Source organism: Lagenorhynchus albirostris, chromosome 6, assembly GCF_949774975.1.
Source record: "Lagenorhynchus albirostris chromosome 6, mLagAlb1.1, whole genome shotgun sequence".
Lineage (NCBI taxonomy): Eukaryota > Metazoa > Chordata > Mammalia > Artiodactyla > Delphinidae > Lagenorhynchus > Lagenorhynchus albirostris.
Window position 1 is genome coordinate 23,026,087 of NC_083100.1, and position 21,800 is coordinate 23,047,886.

At 32.8% G+C, this 21,800-nt stretch overlaps 1 protein-coding gene across 1 annotated transcript in view; it reads right to left on the reverse strand.

The window, feature by feature from the left end:
* The window catches only part of SPAG16 (sperm associated antigen 16), an 873,487-nt gene that overhangs the window by 229,648 nt on the left and 622,039 nt on the right, over positions 1-21,800 (reverse strand). Inside the window, exon 15 of the mRNA XM_060151305.1 lies at positions 14,915-15,041. Coding sequence (XP_060007288.1) covers positions 14,915-15,041 — 127 coding nt within the window. The remainder of the gene's footprint in view (positions 1-14,914; positions 15,042-21,800) is intronic.

Below are 21,800 nucleotides of genomic sequence, written 5' to 3' on the forward strand. Positions count from 1 at the left end.
CTATCTATCTATTTATCTATCTATCTATCTACTCATTGTGAAATTATATCCTATACTCTATTTTGTTCTACCTTTATCTTCACTATGTATTATGAAATACTATCTTTGTACTTCATTATATATACATTAATGACACTTTAATGGTTACTTGGTATTCCATTGTATGAGATTTCTGAACAAGTCTTATGCTTACATATTTAACTTATTTTCAAATTGTCTTCAGTTATTATCTTTTCATGACTGGTATTCACAGATGCCCTTTTGAATTATTTTTGAGGATTATTTATAATTAGAGTGAATAATGCTCTCTTTATTTTATCATTCAACACTTAAAATGAGGATCTCTAATAATTTCATCACATGAGAATGCTGACTTTGAATTATAGCAAATATGGCTTTGTTAACACAAATTTTACCTTCATTACTGAAAATAGTAGGGCAATATTTTAATGTGATTGACTGAGATATGATGGGGATATTAAGTACTACTGTCAACACAATATTCATCATTGATTATGATCAGTTGGCTGTCCCAAACTCCAAAGCTGGGTTAAAGTTTTCTTACAAGTAGCAATGTTTAATTGGGACTACAATCTCAGGAGGAAAAGAAAACAGAGAAAAGTTACAGGATACTTTGAATCTAGGCAGAAGAATGGAGGTAACAAACCTGGAAATAAAACCTAGTTCAACTGTCTCAAAATAAACTGGATGTCAGCTAGGGCAAACAAGCACACAATAAAAACCAGTACAAAACATGTTAAAAGAGAAGTCTTTTTGATAATGAAAACCCCACCAGACTAAGTGGTAGAAATATGCTGGTGAAATGAATGACATTAAAATCGATAAAACATTATACAGATACAGGACATTATTACTCCAGGCCTCCCATGTTGAGATGAGGTCTCTAAGCACCCTTTTTCCATTACTTCACCATTACAAAATGTATAGCAAAATACTACCAAATTCTCACTGATACATATTTTCTTTAAATGGAAACACTTTCCTCATGTAAGCGTATATGTAGGCAAATATCTTCAAGGAAATTCTTAAAAACAAATCAAACTAATTTAATTTTAATATGGCTGTCAGGTTGACAATAGTAAAAGTTAAGCACCTCTAAATGCTATCACTGTCAACATGTCTCTGTATAAGTTTCCATAGTGGTAATGAGTGGCGAATTATCTATTGATATGAGAGAGGAGAGTAGCAAATCCATAACTACCTCCTCCTCAACAGAACATTCAGCAATATTCATATACATAAATATCTTATCAGCTTCTTAAAGAAGAAGAAAGTGTTGCAAAGGTAACTATAGTTCCTGAAATTGTTCATTATTATGATATCAATTGCTGTCTATTAGCAGTGTCTGATGAATTTAGATTTCTATATTTCACACAGTTGAGTCAGGAACTTAAGTCTTACCATGTCTTTAAACATAAATAAGGATAACAATTTTTGCTGTGATTTGATCATCCATAAATAATAGCAAGCCAATTTACTGACTGTTCTTTGACTTGATCAAACATATTGGCTCTCTTTTAAGTTTCATGTGTTATTCTTTTTCAGCAAGACTAATTTACCCATACCCCACTGAATGTGCATGCATTTTAAAAATTAACATAATTTATCACAATAATCCTTCTTAAAAATAAAGACCAGAGTTGGGACCATAGCCTCCAACACCATCCATGATCTGGTCTTTGGATAACATTTTGAATCACCCCTCATAATTCTCCTCATCTAACCTCAAACACATAAATATAGTTCCAGCATAGAGACTTTGTACTGCTGTTCTCTCTGCCAAGAACACCCTTCCCTCTGATAACCACTTGATCTATTCCCTCACTTCCTTCAAGTCTCTGCTCTAATTTATCACTTCATAGAGACATTATCTCTGAACATTCTCTATAAAGTAATATTTCACCTCACTACACTCCATTCTGGTTTATTTTTTTTAATAGCACTTATCACCACTTGTTAATATTGATTCTATTAGTTGTTTATCATCTACCTTCCTCTGATCCTTCTCCCCTAAGTAGAATGTAAGTTCCATGAGAATAGAATTATGTATATATATATATACACACCGCTCTATACTTAGCATCTAGAATAGGGCAAAATAAGTGTTTCCTGAAAGAATTAATATCATCAAAAGAAAGACAAGAGACAGAGGGTATCAGAAAAGAATTGTTGTAGTTAATTTTATGTGTCACCTTGACTAGGCCATGGTAGCCATGGTACCCTGTTTTGATCAAGCACCAGTATAAATGTTGCTGTGAAGGTATTTCTGTATGATTAGTATTTAAGTTAGTAGACTTTGAGTAAAGCAGATTACCCTTCATAATGTGGGTGGGCCTCATCCAATCAGTTGAAGGTCCTAAGAAACATAGACTGAAGTCCCTGAGAATAAAGCAATTTTGCCTTTGTACTACATTTGGACTCAAGCTGTATATACACACATACAAACACACATCCTATTGGTTCTGTTTTTCTGGAGAATCCTGACTAATACAGACATTTTTCTATGCATGCATATTAATGTAGAAAAAAAATCATTATTATAAGTAAAGCAAATACATCATTCCAAAGATAGAAATATTAGATTGAAGAAAAAAGCAAAAGAATAAATAAAAAAAAACAAATATGAAATTCCAACAGAAATGTGAAAAGTAAAGGTATGGAAAGAAAGATTATCAGGAAAATACAACTCCAAAGAAAACAGGGTACCGATTTTTAATACAAGACCAAATAGAACTTAAGGCAAAATCACCATGAAGATGATGTTACAGACTGATAAAAGGGAGAAAATATCAAGTAGATATCATGTTTATGAATATATGTATCTAAAACATGGCCTCAAGATATATGCAGCAAAACTGATAGAATTATAAGGATAAATTAATTAATACTTGTGGTTAAGGATTTTTACTATACCCATGTTAGAAACTGAGAGCTCAAGCAGTCAAAATAAATGTTATAAATTATTTGAATATCCAGTAAATAAGCTCAAACTAAATTCCAGAAAAATGTTTGACCTAATAAGGTATATATACATATGCATTCTTTTTGATTACACAAAGAACACTGAACAAATTGTCTACATTAGAGGCCACAGGATATCAACTTAATACAGACCATATTCTCTGACATAATATAATTTAAAATTTTTAAAAGGGTAACTCTAAAAATCCCAGGAGATAAGAAGCCCAACAGATACTTTTGGAAAAGAAGAGCAAAGAGTAGCTTCACATTCACATATTAAGTAATACTAGAACATCCAGTAATAAAAACAGAATTGTACCAACTCAGAAAAAGACGATGTTACCAAAAGATTAGAATAAAGAATTCAGGAAAGACTGTTTCTCTATATGAGGTTGATATATGATAGAAGTGACGTCACAGATTTAACTGTATAGTTGATGGTGTCAGGAAAAATGTCTCAACAGATAGGAAAATAAAGTTGGATCTCCCACTATAGTCATTGAATTATTGTTCCCAACTTTGTATTTCTTTCCTGTAATAAGGTTAGAAATCCCTAGGCATTATCCAAGACATGTCTCTGTAATCTATGATAATAATATATGCCCCCATCTAAGTGGCTTTGGACTTGCTTATAAGTTGTGAACGTGCTTTGGACAATGGGATATTAAGCAGACAGTATTTGTCACATTCAAAAGAAGATATAAATATGATTGCTGTGTTTCTTTTTCTTTCCAGCTATGCTTACTGTAGGAGGTGAACATGTCCCACACACAGGCCCTGGGGTTCAGAATGAGAAGACACATGGAGTTCAGCGGAAGCACAGCAAAGTACATCAGGCCTGAGCCAACCTGAAGCTCTCTCATAAGAGAACAAGAAACAAATGCTCCAATAAATCAGGAAGATTCTGGGTTGGTTTGTTATTGGAAGAAACGCTAACTGATAGCAACTCCTTGCACTTTGAATCAAAGTCCTAAAATGTGAAAGGTAACAACATAAAGCTAAAAAAGGAAGATGCAGGAAAATGCTTTTGTGACCTAATAATGATAAAATTCTCAAGCAATGCCCCCAAAGGAAAAAAAGTACTAAGAAAAAAATAAAATAGTTTTGATTCTATGACATTTAATGATTTCAATTTAGTAAAAGACACCATAGATGAGATCAGTAAATATTTTTCTCTTTGGGATAAATATACATTCAAAATTAACAGTAGATTAATACTCAGATAATTATTGCAAATCTGTAAGTCCCAACAGGAAGGAAATCCAATAAAAAAAAATGGGCAAAGGCAATTAGTTCACAGATGAGGAAGCCTGAAAGACTGACAAGTATGTAAAAAGATGTTCAACATTACTAGTAAGTAGGGAAATGCAATGCATATAGTGCCCACTGTACTGGCAGAATTATAAAATTAAATACTATCTGTATCAGTCTACTCGGGCTGCCATAACAAAATACCATAGACCAGGTGGCTTCAAAAGCAGAAATTTATTTCTCACAGTTCTGGAGGCTAGAAGTCCCAGATCAGGGTGCCAGCATGGTCGGGTTCTGGTGAAGGCTCTCTTCCTGGCTTGCAGACTGTGGCTTTCTAGCTGTGAGCCTTCATAATCTTTCCTCATGTGTGCACATGTCTCTTCTTAAATGACTATTCATTCTATTGGATCAGGGCCCCACCCTTATGACCTCATCTAAATTTAATTACTTCCTAAAAGCCCTTTCTCCAAATACAGTCACATTGGAAGTTAGGGTTTCAACATATGGATTTTGGGGGGATACAATTCAGTCCACAGCACTACCAAATGTTGAAAATGAGATTCCTTGAAGGACTGTAAACTAGTTATAGTGATTCTGAAGAACAATATGAAAATGCTTAATTAAATTAAATAACATACATTCTATGGCATAGCAAGTCCTCCCCCGGGTATATACCCCAGAGAAACACTCACATACATTAATATGGATAAAACTTAAGAACACAGTATAGAATGAAAAAGCAAGAAACAATGAAATTTATGACAAAATAAGTTTTTTTAAATCTTAGGTACATATGTATATAAAGTAACTCTATATATTCTTCAAAGATACTTGTAAACTAAGGAAACATATCAAAGATATTTAAAAACTTCCATGGAGTGTCAGAGGGAATGAGAGTAGGGATGGAACATGAAAGGTGAAAAGTAATAAAATCAAATGATAATTGTTTATTATGTATTGAGAAGTATGGTTAACTCAGGTCTTTGTATTTGAGGAAGAAGGAAAGAAAGGAGAGATAAGACAAATGAAACGAAGGGACCTATGGAGGAAGGGGGAGGAGGAAACAACTAGAAGAAGGAGAAAGAGAAGCTGAAGCAGAAGCAGCAGAAACATCCATCATTACAACTAAATTCTGATAAGAATAAATGGTTCCTAATGCCACATGGACGAAGGAACAAATCAAACATTATGAAAGGCATAGTGAAAGGATAACAGAAGATCAAAACTTAAAATTAAACTGAGTCCATGAGGAGAGAAATGGGTAATGTTGTAGTTAACATTATAGAAGTGCCCATCTTTTTTCTCCAGCTCCATATACAGCTACTGGATATTCTTTACAAATCACACTCTGATGGCACCTATAGCATATTATACGTGGAACGGTTTAACTTATAGTTTTCAACACTCCCAGTTTATTACTTGCACATTCATGGCTATTGCTTCAATTTACTTTGTAAATAGAATCTTACTGGTCTCTTCATAGCTGAATCCCAGAATTTAGAACAGTACCTGGCAGATAATAGGCTAACACTAAATATTTGTCAACTGAATTAACATAACTTCCACCATTAGACAAACAAAAATACGAGAGAATAATATAATTCTTGGTTAGAAGGCATGATCTTAAATGCATATATATTATTCCCAATGCATATCTATTATTCTATTTATCAAACTCATTATTTCAAAACATTTAGAGAGTGTTGATTTTCATAATACCAATACTATACTATTTCTTCTTTTCAATTTTTTTTTTTTCCTTTTGCTGGTAGAGTGCATAGTAGGGGATGTTGCATGAAGATGATTTTAAATAATTTTTATTTTCACTCTTATTATATTACAAGTGAGAAAAGATACTTCTGAGATCAATTAGATTTGAATAAATCATCTGTGAATATGGTTTGAAATTAAATTTTAGATAAATATAACTGAGCGTTATCACAGGTGCCAACAGTGCAGTCTCCATTTCCAAGAGCAGTGTGCTATTTGCTCTGGGTTGATTTGCACATCTGTTGAACTGCAACTTCTCTTAAAGGATTATCCTATTAAGAAGTATCAGCTGGCAGATTAAAGATGATTATCTATTCAATTTTGCAAATGTAATCTATTAAAAAGACGACAAATTCTTGGGCTACTTGATTTTGGGCCATGAAGTGTGTGTAGACTACAAATTTCAACTGTATTATTTTTAAATCTAATAACTATTATATGCTATTAGATTAAAATAGTACATTTCCCTTAGTACCATAACTGTGAACCCCTTAGAAAAATTCAAAGGTCTGATTGTGCTTTAATTCTTTACATAAAATGCATTTTTCTTGATTAATATATGCATGAGAAAATAGGTCATATTTCATAATGACCTATGCTAGCATGTATATGTAATTTTTATTATATCTGTAAACATACAGTCATAGTTAATTATATGAATTGGAATATCTTATTGCCTAGATGATATTAAGATATAGCTAGTCATGAAACTAATTTCTCATACTTGTTACATAGATAAAAATCTTTTTGAATTTCTTAAATGTGTTGACAAGAAATTAGCACATTAATTGTTATATGCATATAACTAATATAAATGCATTGAAAACTATTTCTTACATGACTACTACAAAATTACTCTTCATTAAATGTGATGACAGTAATTTAGAATTCGTCATTTTTTGGACATGAGCTGGATTTAAATTGTTTATATATAATTAGGCACATAAGTTTTGTAACGAACTTCCAAGGAGATATTTTAGGTACATAGGAAAACATTTCCAAGTACTTTTTGATCATCTATGCCTATAATGTTACAATTATATTTCTATGCAGTACAACTACAACAGAGAACTAAGCAACAAGTAGAACTAAACTTGTTTTAAAAATATTACACAAAATCGAGGATCTAACAACACAAGCGTGGCTTCTTTGTTTCATCCAGGCATTTGTAGTTGCAATAGCTGATTGCACCTGTACAATGCTCTAATGTGTAAAATTAATAAGTTATTTCCTGCTCTGATTAAACCAGAATGGGTCAGATTTTTACTATCTCATAAAGTCTTCTATGAAGAATTTGAGTCATTAATTTATTAAAATGTTGAAACTTATACATTTTTTTTGGCCAAAATATCTGTTCCTACAGAGACTGAATGTGTTGCTAGGTTGGCAAGAATAAAAGTTTTGTATTGCTGAGCAATACAGCTGTCGCTTAAATTTGAGGCTCAAATTTTAAATAATCTTGATTTTTATATCAAATTGTATTTCCATTTTGGATCAAGGAAAAGTAGAATGTTTTACTTACAATTTGATATTTTTAAATGTTAAATAGTATACAAAAGCATTTAAGTTTTATTTTAGAATATTATTTTTATCTCAGGATACCATGCTCTGACGAACAGTGGGAAAATGCAATACTCAGTTGTGTAAAACTTAGGTTGGAAACCTAATTGATGAAGTCACTTAATCCAAATCTCTCATTTTTGAGAAGATCAAGTTGAGGTCAACAGAGATTAAGTTTCCTGCTCAATTTCATGTTACAAATCACAGATGAACAACAATCTTTATTCTTTAGAGCCTTGCCTTATGCTTAACTCAAATGCCCTTTTCTGACACATAGGATGTGAATTATTTCTAGATGTTTCTACGAATTCAATCCAGACTCAGATAAGACATTTGTGAGTATTGGAGATATGAAATCATTGCAAAAGTAGAGCTTCATAGTTTGAATAATGATGTTGTCATTAGATTAAGTACACACCCTTTCAAACATAATATCTGAAAGGAATAAGACTTAGTTACATGTATAAATTCTATATTTTGAAAAAGTCAGTAACTTTCATTTATATAAAACTTTCATAATTTGGGTAATTCAAATGCATTCCAGTTCTCAGAATTTGTGATCCATTATTAGGATGACAGTCTAAATACTTAAAAACTAATATGGCATCGCTACCAACCATTTAGAATGGAAAATAGACCAATCAGAACAGGTTTATGGTCATAACACTTTGTACAATTACAAATATTATTTCTGAATTAATATATCTTTGGTCAATACACCTTCAATACACGGTGTCCCCACTATCATTAGCATGCTATTTTCCATACTTGCTGTCAGGTGAATAAAAATGTTTCTAAAACATGGAATAGCATGACAAAAACCAAAGAGAAAGAATAGCTTTTTTACAGGTAAAGTGTAAAACCAGTTCCTATAAATCTCCAGAGTTTTTTCTTTACAATTTCCTAGAACTAAATTCAGGCTCTCACAGAACTGTACAAATGTGTATATTTATTAATATATATATGTAATTAAAGCTCTCAAAACTCTTTAAAATGGGAGAAATGAACCAAACTCATAGTTCTGTGATGATTAAAAGAAAAAGCACCTAGCCCAGTTCCTAGATCATAGTATACTTCATTGCAGGTATTAATGATGAAACCGTGCACCTCAGACTGGGACTTGAGCCCACGTGCTGGGACTTGAACCCAGTCAAAACTCAGATTGGGACTTGAACCCATGTGGCCAGGACTCGAACACAGCCAAAACCCAGTCTTCCAACTGAGATCACAGACCTGGTTTCGGGACTTAACGAAGCTCAGGTTCTTGATGTCTCATCGCAGAAAGAATTCAGTGAAAGACAAAGTGATAGGTAAGAAGTGCATTTATCTAGAGAGAAACGCACTCCACAGAGTGTGGGCCATTTCAGAAGGTGAAAAAGGCACCAGGGTATGGAGTTGTCAGTTTTTATAGGGGTGGGTAATTTCATAGTCTACTGAGTGGGAGGAGTATTCCAGCTATTTCAGGAAGGGGCGGGGATTTCTAGGAACTGGGCCACCGCCCACTTTTTGATTCTTATGGTCAGACTTGGAACTGTCATGGCACCTGTGGGTGTATCACTTAGCTTGCTGATGTGTTCAGTGAGCGTATACTGAGGCTCAAGGTCTAGTGGAAGTCGACTGATCCACCATCTTGGACCCATTTGGTTCTAATCAGTTTATGTCATGTCCTCAGGCTATGTCATTCTTTCAAAGGTCGTGCCCTACCCCTTTCCCTCTTGTTTCAATGACACACTTGGGTCTCCAAGGGAGATACAAAATCTGATTTCCTTCCGTTCCTCCAGTTCCTTTCTCCAGCAGCAGAGGGGACCATATTCTACTCAAAAACAAAATGGATTTGCATACAAACAGGGGATGAAATAACGGGATTATAAATAATTGAGCAGAGTCATCTGGTCTTTTCTCTCTTGTATTTTATCCCCTCTCGAGTTCCAGCTCCCATTAGGAACATATTTAGGGTTCCCCCTTGTTATAAGACACATCAAAAACCTGGCAGATAATACTAGGGAGATCTTCTTTTCCTGTTTTTCTTCCAGAGACAACTAATTGACAAATAGTGTTTGTTTGAGTCAAACATTGTCAAGTGATCATTAATTAGATTATTTCAATATTCATAGCAAATGAATTATAACTCCTAACAGATGTCACATTATCAATATGAAACTGAATACTATTATTACAATGAGAAGCAGAATAATATAAAGTCTAAATTCTAGTCTCTGTAATTAGACTGCCCAGCTTTGAATTCTGACTCCACATTTGATCAGCCAGGTGTCATTAGGCTTTTTGTTAACTTCATGTCCTAGTTTCCTCATCTGTAAAAAGGAGACAACAGTAACAATCTCATTAAGTTGTAGTAAAGAATAAACAGGTTTTTACATGGGCCAACTCAGATGGTTCAAAGACAGTGAAGGGACTAGATCTAGAGGTGTGGACTGATGTTGCCTCACTGCTGAGGTAATGACCTTCTGAGCCCTTTCCCTTGCCAAATTTTTCTGTAAAGAGCCAGACAGTAAATGTTTTAGGGCTTCACAGGCCATGCTGTTTCCCTTGTGAATACTCAACTCTGCTGTTGTAATGTGAAAGCAGCCTTAGATAATATGTAAATTAACGGGTGTGGTTGTTGTTACCATTAAAATTAAATATAAATACAGGCCATGGGCAGTAGTTGGCCAATCCCTGTTCTATCTACTATCCTTTGAATTGCAAGGTTTTACCAAGCTGGTTGGTGGGAGTACAAACTATTCCTAGGCTCCCCTGATCTTTGGGGATTTTTCTTTTTAACTCTTCATACAGATTTTTTTGTGGCTTTAGGCTGTCGTGGACTGATCTGCACTCAGCTAAAGACTGGAGGGGATCTTCTATAAATCTCCAGGGCTCTCTCTCTGTGTTGCTGTCCCCTGTCCTGTACTCTGCCTGCAAACTCTAGCTGCCTTGGCCTCCCTGGACTTCCCACTCCATCTCCTCAACTCTGGGAGGCTGCGGGGTTTCCCCAAGGTTTCTGTCCATCCCTGAGATGTGACCTAGAAATTTTCTCCAGACAGTATTATGGGCAGCCATAGAGCTCATCTTATTTACCACCCCCCTTCCCTTCAGTACTGTCTTCCACTGCCCAATGTTCAATTTCTGAAAACCATCGTTTCATAAATTTTGTCTGTTTTTTCATGTGTTTCAGGTGGAAGGGTAAATCTGGTCCCTGTTACTCCATCTTGGCTGGAAGTGGAAGTCGTGATAGGTTTTTAACATTTCACATACAAGGAAACTGAGGCTCAGAAATGTTCGGAAAGTTCACCAAGATCATTCAGCTAGTTAGCAGTGGAGACAAAATTCAAAACCAGGGTTTCTAAGTGAGTGCTTCCTCCATTATATTACACTGCTTCCAACAGAAGGAGTTAACCACAATCTGCCTTTTAAATACAAAACAGTGAACTGCAGCCTTTACTAACAGAAGCTAATAAATCAAATTTGAACAAAAGACTTGAGGCTTATTTTTGAGCAATTTTAGAGGGGTCTGGTAATTTTCATATTTTATAATGGGGTCATTATTTTTTCTTCTATTTTAGTATTTCTATTGTGGTTCTCCTTGTGGGAAATATTTAGGATTACCGCCAAATGGTGGCAAACCTTGCTCATTTCAATGATCTGAGACTGATAAGTTTTCTAGTGGAAAGTCCCCATCTGGCTCAAACTTCAGCTCCTGCATTTTCTAGGGATGTGACTTTTTTGCAAGTGTACCGGAATTACCTTTTACAAAGGAGTGAAAAATATTGCTAAACTTCATAAACACAACAAAATGAGAGATGTGGAAAAGTGTATGTAGAAATTCTCACAGTTCATTTTTATTACTTTCACTACACAGTTCCATTTAACATTTTCTGAAATAGTAATAAATTTTTGAATGGTAAAACATATGGCATTTGAGTATGCCAAGTGGGAGATACTTAGATAGTGAATATTCGTAAAAATGTGTAGCGTTGTATTACCAGAAGGTTCTCTGTTTAATGAGAAAGGAACACTTATCCCTTTACAAATATATACTGATATATGTATATATCTATAAACACAGGTAATCTGTGTTTGTTGCAAGCAATGTATTTGCAAATAAAACATTATGTAAATAATACTATGCTGCATGCAACCCCTCCTTTAAATGTGTAACAAGCTGATTTCTTACAGCAACAGAAAAGCTAACCTCGAGATGGTGATTCACATATCTTTAAATCTTTTGATTTTAATTATATATGCATATATAACATTATATGTAGCTTTATTTGCCAGTTAACTATTTAAATTATTTTGAATATTACATGAAAACAAGACTGTATTAGAATTTCCTCATTACAGAATATAATTAACCCTTTGAAACACATTAGAATATAGTAAGACAGTTATCTCCTCCATTATTTCTATGAGGAAACTTAGTTCAGGAAGATTAAATAATTTGTTTATAGTCTAAAAGGTGGGGAAGAGCTAAGGGTCTGAATTATAGTCTATATTCTTTTTCTATACCACTGGTTTTCAAATATTATCAAAGATACATTTCAAAAATGATACACTATGAGAAGTCTCAATTTTAAAACAAAGTACCATTTCACTAGCACATAATTTACTTTTATAAGTTTAAAATAAAAATATTTATGTATGAGGTTAATATATAATGAGGAATCTTTAATATACATAAAAATTTGAAATCAAATGTTATGGACCACAATTTCAGCCTCAAATTTATTTGTATACCATGTTGGATTTGCAGTGAAGGAATCCCTTATTTATAAAGATAAGTCATTGTATATGGAAACAGCTCTTTTTAAGCAGCACACCTCATAATTTCAAGATGCCCTTCAATTAAACTGATCCAGAGATATGAGATATGATGAGAAAATTTTTGTTTCTATGTTGATTATTTAGAATATCTAAAAACTATGTATATGAGTAGTTTATATTAAATTTCTTATATTAAATTTCTCAGAACGAATACTGTCAGTACTTCCACATATATTATATGATATTGTGATGATACTGCATGTGTATTATCAAAGACTTTTCCTCAGGTCCAAGGAGGAAAGCTTGTATTGGCTTGTCACTGGGAATAAATAAAAGTATGTCAAATGAAGAGTATTTTGAACTTATTAAGTTAGATTTGATCTTATCCTCATAGTTCAAATATTTTCATGATATCTTTTTATACTTTTCTTTTAAATCATCTTTTCCTGAAGAAATGCAGATGAGAAGAGATCTATGTGTCCCTGTCCTTATTTCGATTTTGTTTTGCTCTTGATTTCACTTTTCTTTACTCTCTTGAGATGAACATAATTTCTGGTATTTAACTTTGTGATTTCACCTCTCTGTGCAGACCCTCAATAGACCTCGTTTGCTCTACCTAGTTCCTTCAACTGCTGATATATTTCAAACTTTTAAAATGATGAGTCACTGAAGACTTCTCAACAGAAGCACAAATTTCTCAGTATTCAATGAGAAAAAGACACTGATTTCTCAAACACGTAGAATTAAAATTAATTATAGTATGTTCCTTGAAGAAATGGTCAAAGGGATGGGAAGGTCAGGTTGAAATCATATTCCTTCAAACTGATGAAGTGTTTTCATTAACAGCGTCCCTGGTTTATACTCCTTATCTTTTATGTTTCTCATTGTTCCATCCTTGATTCTGACAGTTTTCTTAATATTAGTGTACCATCAAGTATATAGCAGTCATGGAGGAAAAAAAAGAGGTTTGTTGTACTAGGGGCTTTAAGATGATATTGACTTGTATGACAGTATGATAGGAACTGACATACATTTAAAATAAGTTTGCCTGACAATGCATAGAAAAGAAATTTTGGGCTGGATGACAAGGACAGTAAAAGGCAGTGGCAACATATTTAACAATTATGACAGTAAAATATGTACCTAGTATTAGTTGTACAGCATTTCAAAACACCCTTTAACTTCTATCATTAGAAAGTACAGCCAAAAGTTTTGAAATTTCAGAATTCAACACTCAAGGCCATGAATACTTGGATGCTACCTCAAGATAGTAAAAAGGGATTTATGGATGTGAAAATGTTTGTAATAACCAAGTTAAAGTTCCTTTAGAATTATGATGTCAATGCATATTCTATATATCAAAAAGTACAAATTGAAATATGAATGGGCCTTTACATTATAAAATTAAATTCTCATAGTTGGGATCTTTTATTCTGTACAGTGCTTTCTGTTTGAATTCTAGCAGAGCATAAAAGTCTTAATGTCAAGAACTTTACTAACATATTTTTAAGGAAGTCATATATATGGTTCATATACCAATCTGCAATGGGAACACAGCTTCAAGTTTTTTAAGAAGACAAGCTTACTGTATTCTGAATTTTAGATATGTGATGTCAATATCATGAAACCAGTTCCATGAAACACACAATTACCTTATGGCTTCAGAATTGCGTCTAGTATATTCATACTTTTTGGACTATTTTTAAATAGAACGTCATTATTTCCTTTATATATATTCTATCCTTATTTCTTTGACTAAAATTTGAGCTACTGCAAATAAATATCAAAGATTTTTAAACCTCTCAAAACTTAAAAAAGTTTAAAACGTGTATTACAACAGCAAAGGTAAGTTATATCAATAACAGATATACGTTATTTAGCATAGGCTATCATTAAAGATAGAGATGTAATTATAATTTTAACCTTTTAAATCAAGTGGAATCATTGTGTGATTGTTAACATCAGTTGCTACACTCTTCATCATCAGCAAGGATAAAATAATTTACCTCACCGTTAACGGTTATATTACTGCAGAAAAAATGCTAAACACAGATAATAATACTACAATTATTACCAATTAATATAATTATTATTGGACACAATTTGCAACAAGATGAATATATATTTAAAATTAATTGTAAAATCTAGAGAATATGGGGTATTACTAAATTATTATAAAGTATTCCATTAGTTTCAATTTTATTTTTGCCAAACTTTTGTTCTTCCCTACTTTTAGCTATTTTACCTTCAAAAAACTCAATTTACTTACGTTGGATGGTGATTCTAAGGGATGTAGACTCCAAATTTTGCATGATGCTGCTAGGAACTTGAGTAATCTAAATTAGCACACACTTATCTCCTCTATTATTTCTTCCTTTACATATGTGATAAATGTAATGCTTTCACTATATGACGTGATATATATCATATGATAAATATAGCATAATGTAGTATATTCTAGTATAATATCAAGAACAGATTTTTAAATAGAAGGAAATGCAAAAAACATAAAGTGGCAATAGAAAATAGTTTCAGAACAAATACTAAAGCTGTTAGCTTGGTCAAGAATGTTAAACAAAAAAGATCCTACCTGATGAATCAAAGTTCACCTCATTGCCAGGACTTGGACCTACATCAATGGACACAATTGGTAAGAGCTTCCGAAAATCCCATAGCTTTGTAACTCCACAGGCATCACAGGATGCGATCATGTGACCCTTTAAAGTATTAAAAAAAAAGAAGAGAAATGTATATACATACATATATATATACATATTATTTATATACAAATATATATAGAAACTCAGACCAAAAAAAACAAAAAAAGAAAGATTTCTGTTACAATTTTATTAAATACACAAGAATACATTCCTCTAAACTAAAACGTATTCATTATACCTTTGTCTTTGACATAAAAGTATTATAAAATGACAATTTAAATATATAAAATCCTATACTAAATTTTAGAAGATGATTTTTCAGGAAATCATTTTGATGATTTTAATTATATAAGATGTAATAAAACAGAACTATACACACCCATGCAATTTGTCTAAATATATACATATCACATATGTGATATGTGATCTACATATAAAAACTATATATGTAAAATATTGCACTAAAAGCACACTTCACTTAATATGCTTGTAATTAGTTAGTATTGATAATTTATAACTCAGAGTAAAAATAAAAACAGAGGTAGGAAAACAAATGGACAGGAAAGGAGAGTTTTATCATAGTGGGTAGAATCACTGGGGCCAGGTAAAATTGACGGCAAGGAAGCAGTGCCTATTGTGTTCTGTTAGACAAAATTATTAGAAATATTTGGGGCTATTTTTTTAACATGTAGTGGAAAAAGGAAGAAGGTAATTGGATAAGGGAATGGAAAACAAAAGGAAGGGTGGATGGATTCAAGTGTTATGGAAACAGGGGCGGATATTTTCCCAGTATAGAAGTACCAGCCCAGGTGCATCAGTTTGGAGTTCAACGTCTGTCTATATTCCTCTTGCAGGCCTCTCAGGAGATATCTATTCAGCAGCTACCTCATGTCAGAGACTGGGATATAGTGATGAATAAGAGAGTTTCCATCATTCTGTCATTTAATTTCTGTGTCCACTGACCAACTAAATATGAGTGCTGGCCACATCAGGTTTATGTACAATGTTTATAAGTCATTATACTCTTTCCAATTCGATATACAGTTTCCCTTTCAGATCCAGTTTAATTTTTTTAATGTCTAGTCAAAAATCAACCTCTCATTATTTTCCTCCTAAATATTCTAAAATGTTAAAGATAATAACTTGATTATTATACAATTTTCCCTATTATCATTTTGAACTAGCTCGCATACTTTTTTTCTCATTTACTCCTTGATTTCTATCCTTTCTGTAAAAAAAAAGAAAAACAAAAAACTGCATAGTGTATTACAGTCCGAGTGGATTTTTTGTTTTTCTTCCCCTAAATACTCCAGTAGTACAACAAATGCCACTAGTTTTAAAATTCTGTAACTGCTGTTACTGGCAAAGCAATACAATAACCTTTTCCTCAAGCTAATAAATGGGATATTTAATCTGTTTTACAGTTTAAAAAGAACATGGAGAACTTGGAATGTTTTCAAATATGTAAACGTGTATTGTGAGAATTGTGAAGAATCAGTGAATTTAATTTTTAGAAAAGAACAGTTCTCAGGATTATAGGGAATATTAATGTTAGAAATTGTAAAGGACTCTTTCCAGCTATAAGGGTTTTAAAACATCTTTCAGAGGTCGCAGAATGGAATCTTTTTTCAACCGTGAGAACAGAATAAATTTTAGTCAGAATTTAATTTGAAGGCACTTCTCACTAAAGTCAGGTTATAGACTTCATGTCCTTTCCTTGCCTAGATTCTATGAAACAAAGACAATCTTAAAGTGTGCTTTATACCACTGAATATTAAATTTTTAGGAAATATACTAAAAATAAAAAAAAATAGTCCATCATTTTCTGGGTGAAAATTAGTACTTAAATGGGTTTAATATTTTTATATTTAATTTTTACCACTGTCAAATAATCATTTAATACAGTTTGATAATACTAAAATAATAATAGTCAATACTTATTAAATGCTTCTAATAACCAAGTGCTGTGCTAAATGATTTATTAATAAATAGTAGATAGTATTTTAAACAATTTTGAATAACTAACATCATATAGCCAAACTTTTCCATTTCCCAAGGAACTTAAAATTCATGACAATATATGCATTATGGTAAAACAAATATAATAACTTATAAAGTGGTAGAAATAAGTTTGTATTCAGATTTGATAACTCGGTAGCTATACTTCCAGTTAACCAGAGAGGCAAATGCAATGCCTATCATAGTACCTGGAGCACAGTAGAACTAAAAAAAAATTTGTTGGGACTTCCCTGGTGGTCCAGAGGTAAAGAATCCACCTTGTAATGCAGGGGACGCAGGTTTGATCCCTGGTCAGGGAACTGAGATCCCACATGCCACAGCCCAACTAAGCCTGCGCACCACAGCTACTGAGCTCGAGCGCCTCAACTAGAGAGCCCACGTGCTGCAAACTACAGAGCCCATGTGCTCTGAAGCCTGAGTGCCACAACTAAAGAAGAGAAAATACCCGCACACCACAACTAGAGAGAAGCCCGCGTGCCACAATGAAAGATCTTTCATGCTTCAACAAAGATCCCATGTGCCGCAACTAAGACCCGACGCAGCCAAAAATAAAAACATTAATAAACTAAAATAATAAAAAATTTAAAAATATATATTTGTTAAACCAGTAGATGATGAATGCCTCATGGGAGTTTACCTAGAAGTTTTACTTTAGTCCAAGTACTTCCACAGCGGTCTTAAGGTAATATTGATTCTAACCCTGATGGTTCTGAATCCGTTAAATAAAAGAAAGAGATAAAAGATGCAGAGAATCCAAAACGAAAAACTTGGACTATCAAGATCTTGTATCCCTCCTCCTCTAGTCTCAGGTGAACTGGAACCATTTGCCATTCTCCTTCCATAGGGAGGAAGAATATTAAAATATTACTAATCTAAACCACACAGTGTGAATTTTGAGGGATCTGAAGATGGAGGGTGTGGAAAAGGAATTAGCTGACAACCTGGGGAAAAAACAAATATTTTATCTAGAATTTATGTCTGGTAAGAAAACAAAGACTAGTTATAGTTAGGCACTTAACTTAACCAAGAAAGAAAGATTTGAAAGAAAATGTGTTTTGGAGAAAGGTGGAATTGTGACAATTTTAAAGAAAGTAAAAACTCAAGAGTTTTGGAAAACTATCTAAAATGTAATTCTGGTTATGTCATTGGTACCAGTACTGGCTGAGGAGGAAAGGTGATAAAGATGGTTGCACTGAAAAGTTCTCGGAGAAGTTCGGATTCAGACAGATGGTTGTTTTTGTGACACTGAATCGCCAGCACCCGGCTTAGTTCCTGTGACATGTTTGGCATTTGATCTTGAATAAATCATAGAATAATATATGAATAAAAAATGAATATAAGGGGAGTAGAGAGTAATCAATGTTGACTACATGCAACTATAATGGATTTTTTTCCACAATATGGTAAATGAGCTGAAGCTCAGAATATATATATATTTTTTTGGTTATCACAGACTCAAATAGTAAAACAAAGCAAGTGGAATTTAGGAAAATGGACAAAGGATACAGTTGAGATCAAAGTGAACAGTCACGACTCCTGACTGCCCCTTTTAAGCCTTCCCATTTCCAACTTAAAGATCGTAGTGAGAAAATCCATATGGACATGCAGTTAATAAGTTAGAGTAGAACAACATAAAACCAAACTAGCTTCATCTAGGCTGCTGGAAATATACTGGAAAAATATTTAGCAGTACATATCAAGGATCACAAGGGTTCATACTTTTGAAACTTTTAAGGCTACTTCTGAAATTTACTGTAAGGTTTTAAAAAAGTTATGATCAAAATATTAAAGTAGCACTATTTATAAATAAAAAATGGAAACAAGTGAAATTTGTAATAATCTAATATGGAAGAAATAAATCTTGTGCTGTTGTGGATCCAGAGCACTGCCAGAGGCACCTTTTATGCAAACTTGATACCAACAGTGGCAGGAAGACAAGCAGACTGAGCTATCTCTCTGCACAGTGGTTCCAAGCATATTTATATATTATAAAACAAAGAAAGAAAAAACCAGGATGCTAATGATGTCACTTATAATTTAAATGAATGATTAAAAGACTATTTTCATAAGCCTATAGTATTCCTTAATATAGACATAACTTACAGCTTTATATAATTTTCAAAAACAGACTTTACAAGTTTGGGCATTACCATAGGTTTGGGGTTAAGAGTCTATTTTTCAGGTAGTGTAAGAAATGTCATAGAGCAATATTCTATATGAAATTCCTTATATCTTTATATTGTATATCAAGAAGAAATATATAGAATCTTAATTTATTATAAAAAAAGGTCCAATTTGATTATTCTTTGTACCTTCATCCTGATGAATCAGCTAAATCAGCTAAGTATTTTCTTGGTTCAACACACTATGTTCATATATATATATATATATATATATATATATATATACACACACACATTTATTTTCCCATCTTTTTTTGGAAAGTGAATTTACAGAACATCTAAATAAGCAAACTATTTTTAGGGTTGTGACATTACTTCTGCAAAGGCTCTTCAAGGCTGAATAAAACAATATATATAATTGTTCTCTTCTCAGAGTTATACAACATAATAGAAAATTAAATGAATGATTATATATCAACTATGCACACATGAGAATGCTGTAAACTCTGTAAGTGCAGGTACTTTGGCTTAGCAGTACATTCCCATGACCTTGAATAGAAACCAATAAATGTTCAATAAATAATTGCAGATGAATAAATACCATAGATGAATTATTACAAAGCCATAAAAAGAACAATTACAGAAACAATGTAAAACATGGAAGAGTTTATAGTATAGTGTCGTTACACTGATTAAAAATATACAATACATATGGTGCAGCGACTGAATAGGGAGATATGTTTATAAAAAGTTGCCCTATATATTTTTTAGGACTTTATTTTTTTAGGATAGTTTTGGTTCACAGCTAAATTAAAGGCAAGATACAGAGATTTTCCATATACTCTCGGCCTCTACACACACATAGCCTCCCCCATTTACAACGTCCCCTCCAGAGTGGCAAATCTGTTACATTTGATGAACCTACACTGACACATCATAATCACCCAAAGTCTGTATTATTACAATTCACTCCTGGTGTTGCACATTCCATGAGTTTAGACAATTGTATAATGACATATACCCCCCACTATGGCATCATCCAGAGTATTTTCCCTGCCCTAAATATCCTCTGTACTCACCTATCCCACCATATCACCCCTGCCCAACCCCTGGCAATCACTGATCATTTTGCCTCTCTATCTAAACTTTACAATCAGTTTGTCTGTATCCACAGAATACCTTTTCTTGATTTTTACTGGGATTGCACTGAATCTACAGATCAAGTTGGAAAGAACTGATATCTTGACAATATTGAGTCTTCGCTTCCATTAACATGGAGTATCTCTTCATTCACTCAGTTATTTTGTTTCATTCGCCAACGTTTTATAGTTTTCCTCATATAGATGTTATACATATTTTGTTAGATATACTTAAATATTTCATTTTTAGGGGTGCTAATATAAATAGCATTATGTTTTAAAATTTAAATTCCACTTTTTCCTTGCTGGTGTATAGGAAAGCAATAGACTTTTGTGTATTAGCCTTGCATCCTGCAACCTTGTAATCACATATTAGTTCCAGAATGTTTTTTGTTTCTTTTTTTTTTTTTACTTGTTTTTTAAAATTAAGTCTTGGATGGTCATATCATCTGTGAAGAAAGATAGTTTTAGTTTTTCCTTCTCAATCTGTGTAACTTTATTCCCTTTTTTTTTTTTTTGGGTCTTATTGCATTATCTATAACTTCTTATACAATGCTGAAAAGGACTGGTGGGAGGAAATATCCTTGTCTTGTACCTGATATCTTAGTGGGAAACCATTAGTTTCTTACCATTAATAATAATGTTAGCCATAAGTTTCCTTTTAGATATTCTTTACCAAGTTGAGCAATTTCCCTTATATGCCTAATTTACTGGGAGTTTTTAATCATGAATAGGTATAGTATTTTATGAAATAGTTTTTCTGCATCCATTGATATGATCATGTAATTTTTCATCTTTACCCTATTGATGTGATGGATTACATTACTTGATTTCCAAATGTTGAACCAGCCTTGCATACCTAGGATGAATCCCATTTGGTCATAGTTTTTACTTCTTTTTATACATCATTGGATTCAATTTGCAAACATTTTGTAGCAGATTTTTATATTTATGTTCATGAAAAATAGTGGTCTGTCGTTTTCTTTTCTTGTAAAGTCTTTCTCTGATTTTGATTGTAGGGTAATGCTGATCATAGAATGAGTTAGGAAGTATTCCCTCTATTTCTATTATCTGAAAGAGATTATGGAGAATTGATGTAATTTCTTCCTTAGTTTGTAGAATTCACAAGTGAACCCATGTGGGACTGGTGCTTTCTGTTTTGGAAGTGCATTAACTATTTGGAAAGGTAATATGATTCAACTTCTTTAATAGATATAGGCGTATCTAGATTGTCTATTTCTCCTCATGTGAGTTTTGGCAAATTGTGTCTTTTAAGAAATTGGTCCATTTCATCTAGGTTATCAGATTTGTTTCAAGGCAGATTTGCTGAAAACAAATTCACTCAATTTTTGTTTATCTGAGAAAGCCTTTATTTCTCCTTCACTTTTAAAGGATAATTGCACAAGGTAAAGAATTCTATGTTGGTGTTTTTTCTTTCAGCACTTTAAATATTTCACTCCATTTTTTCCTGGCATCATTTCTGAGGAGATGTCATATGTAATTCTTATCTTTATTTCTCTATATGTAAGCCACTC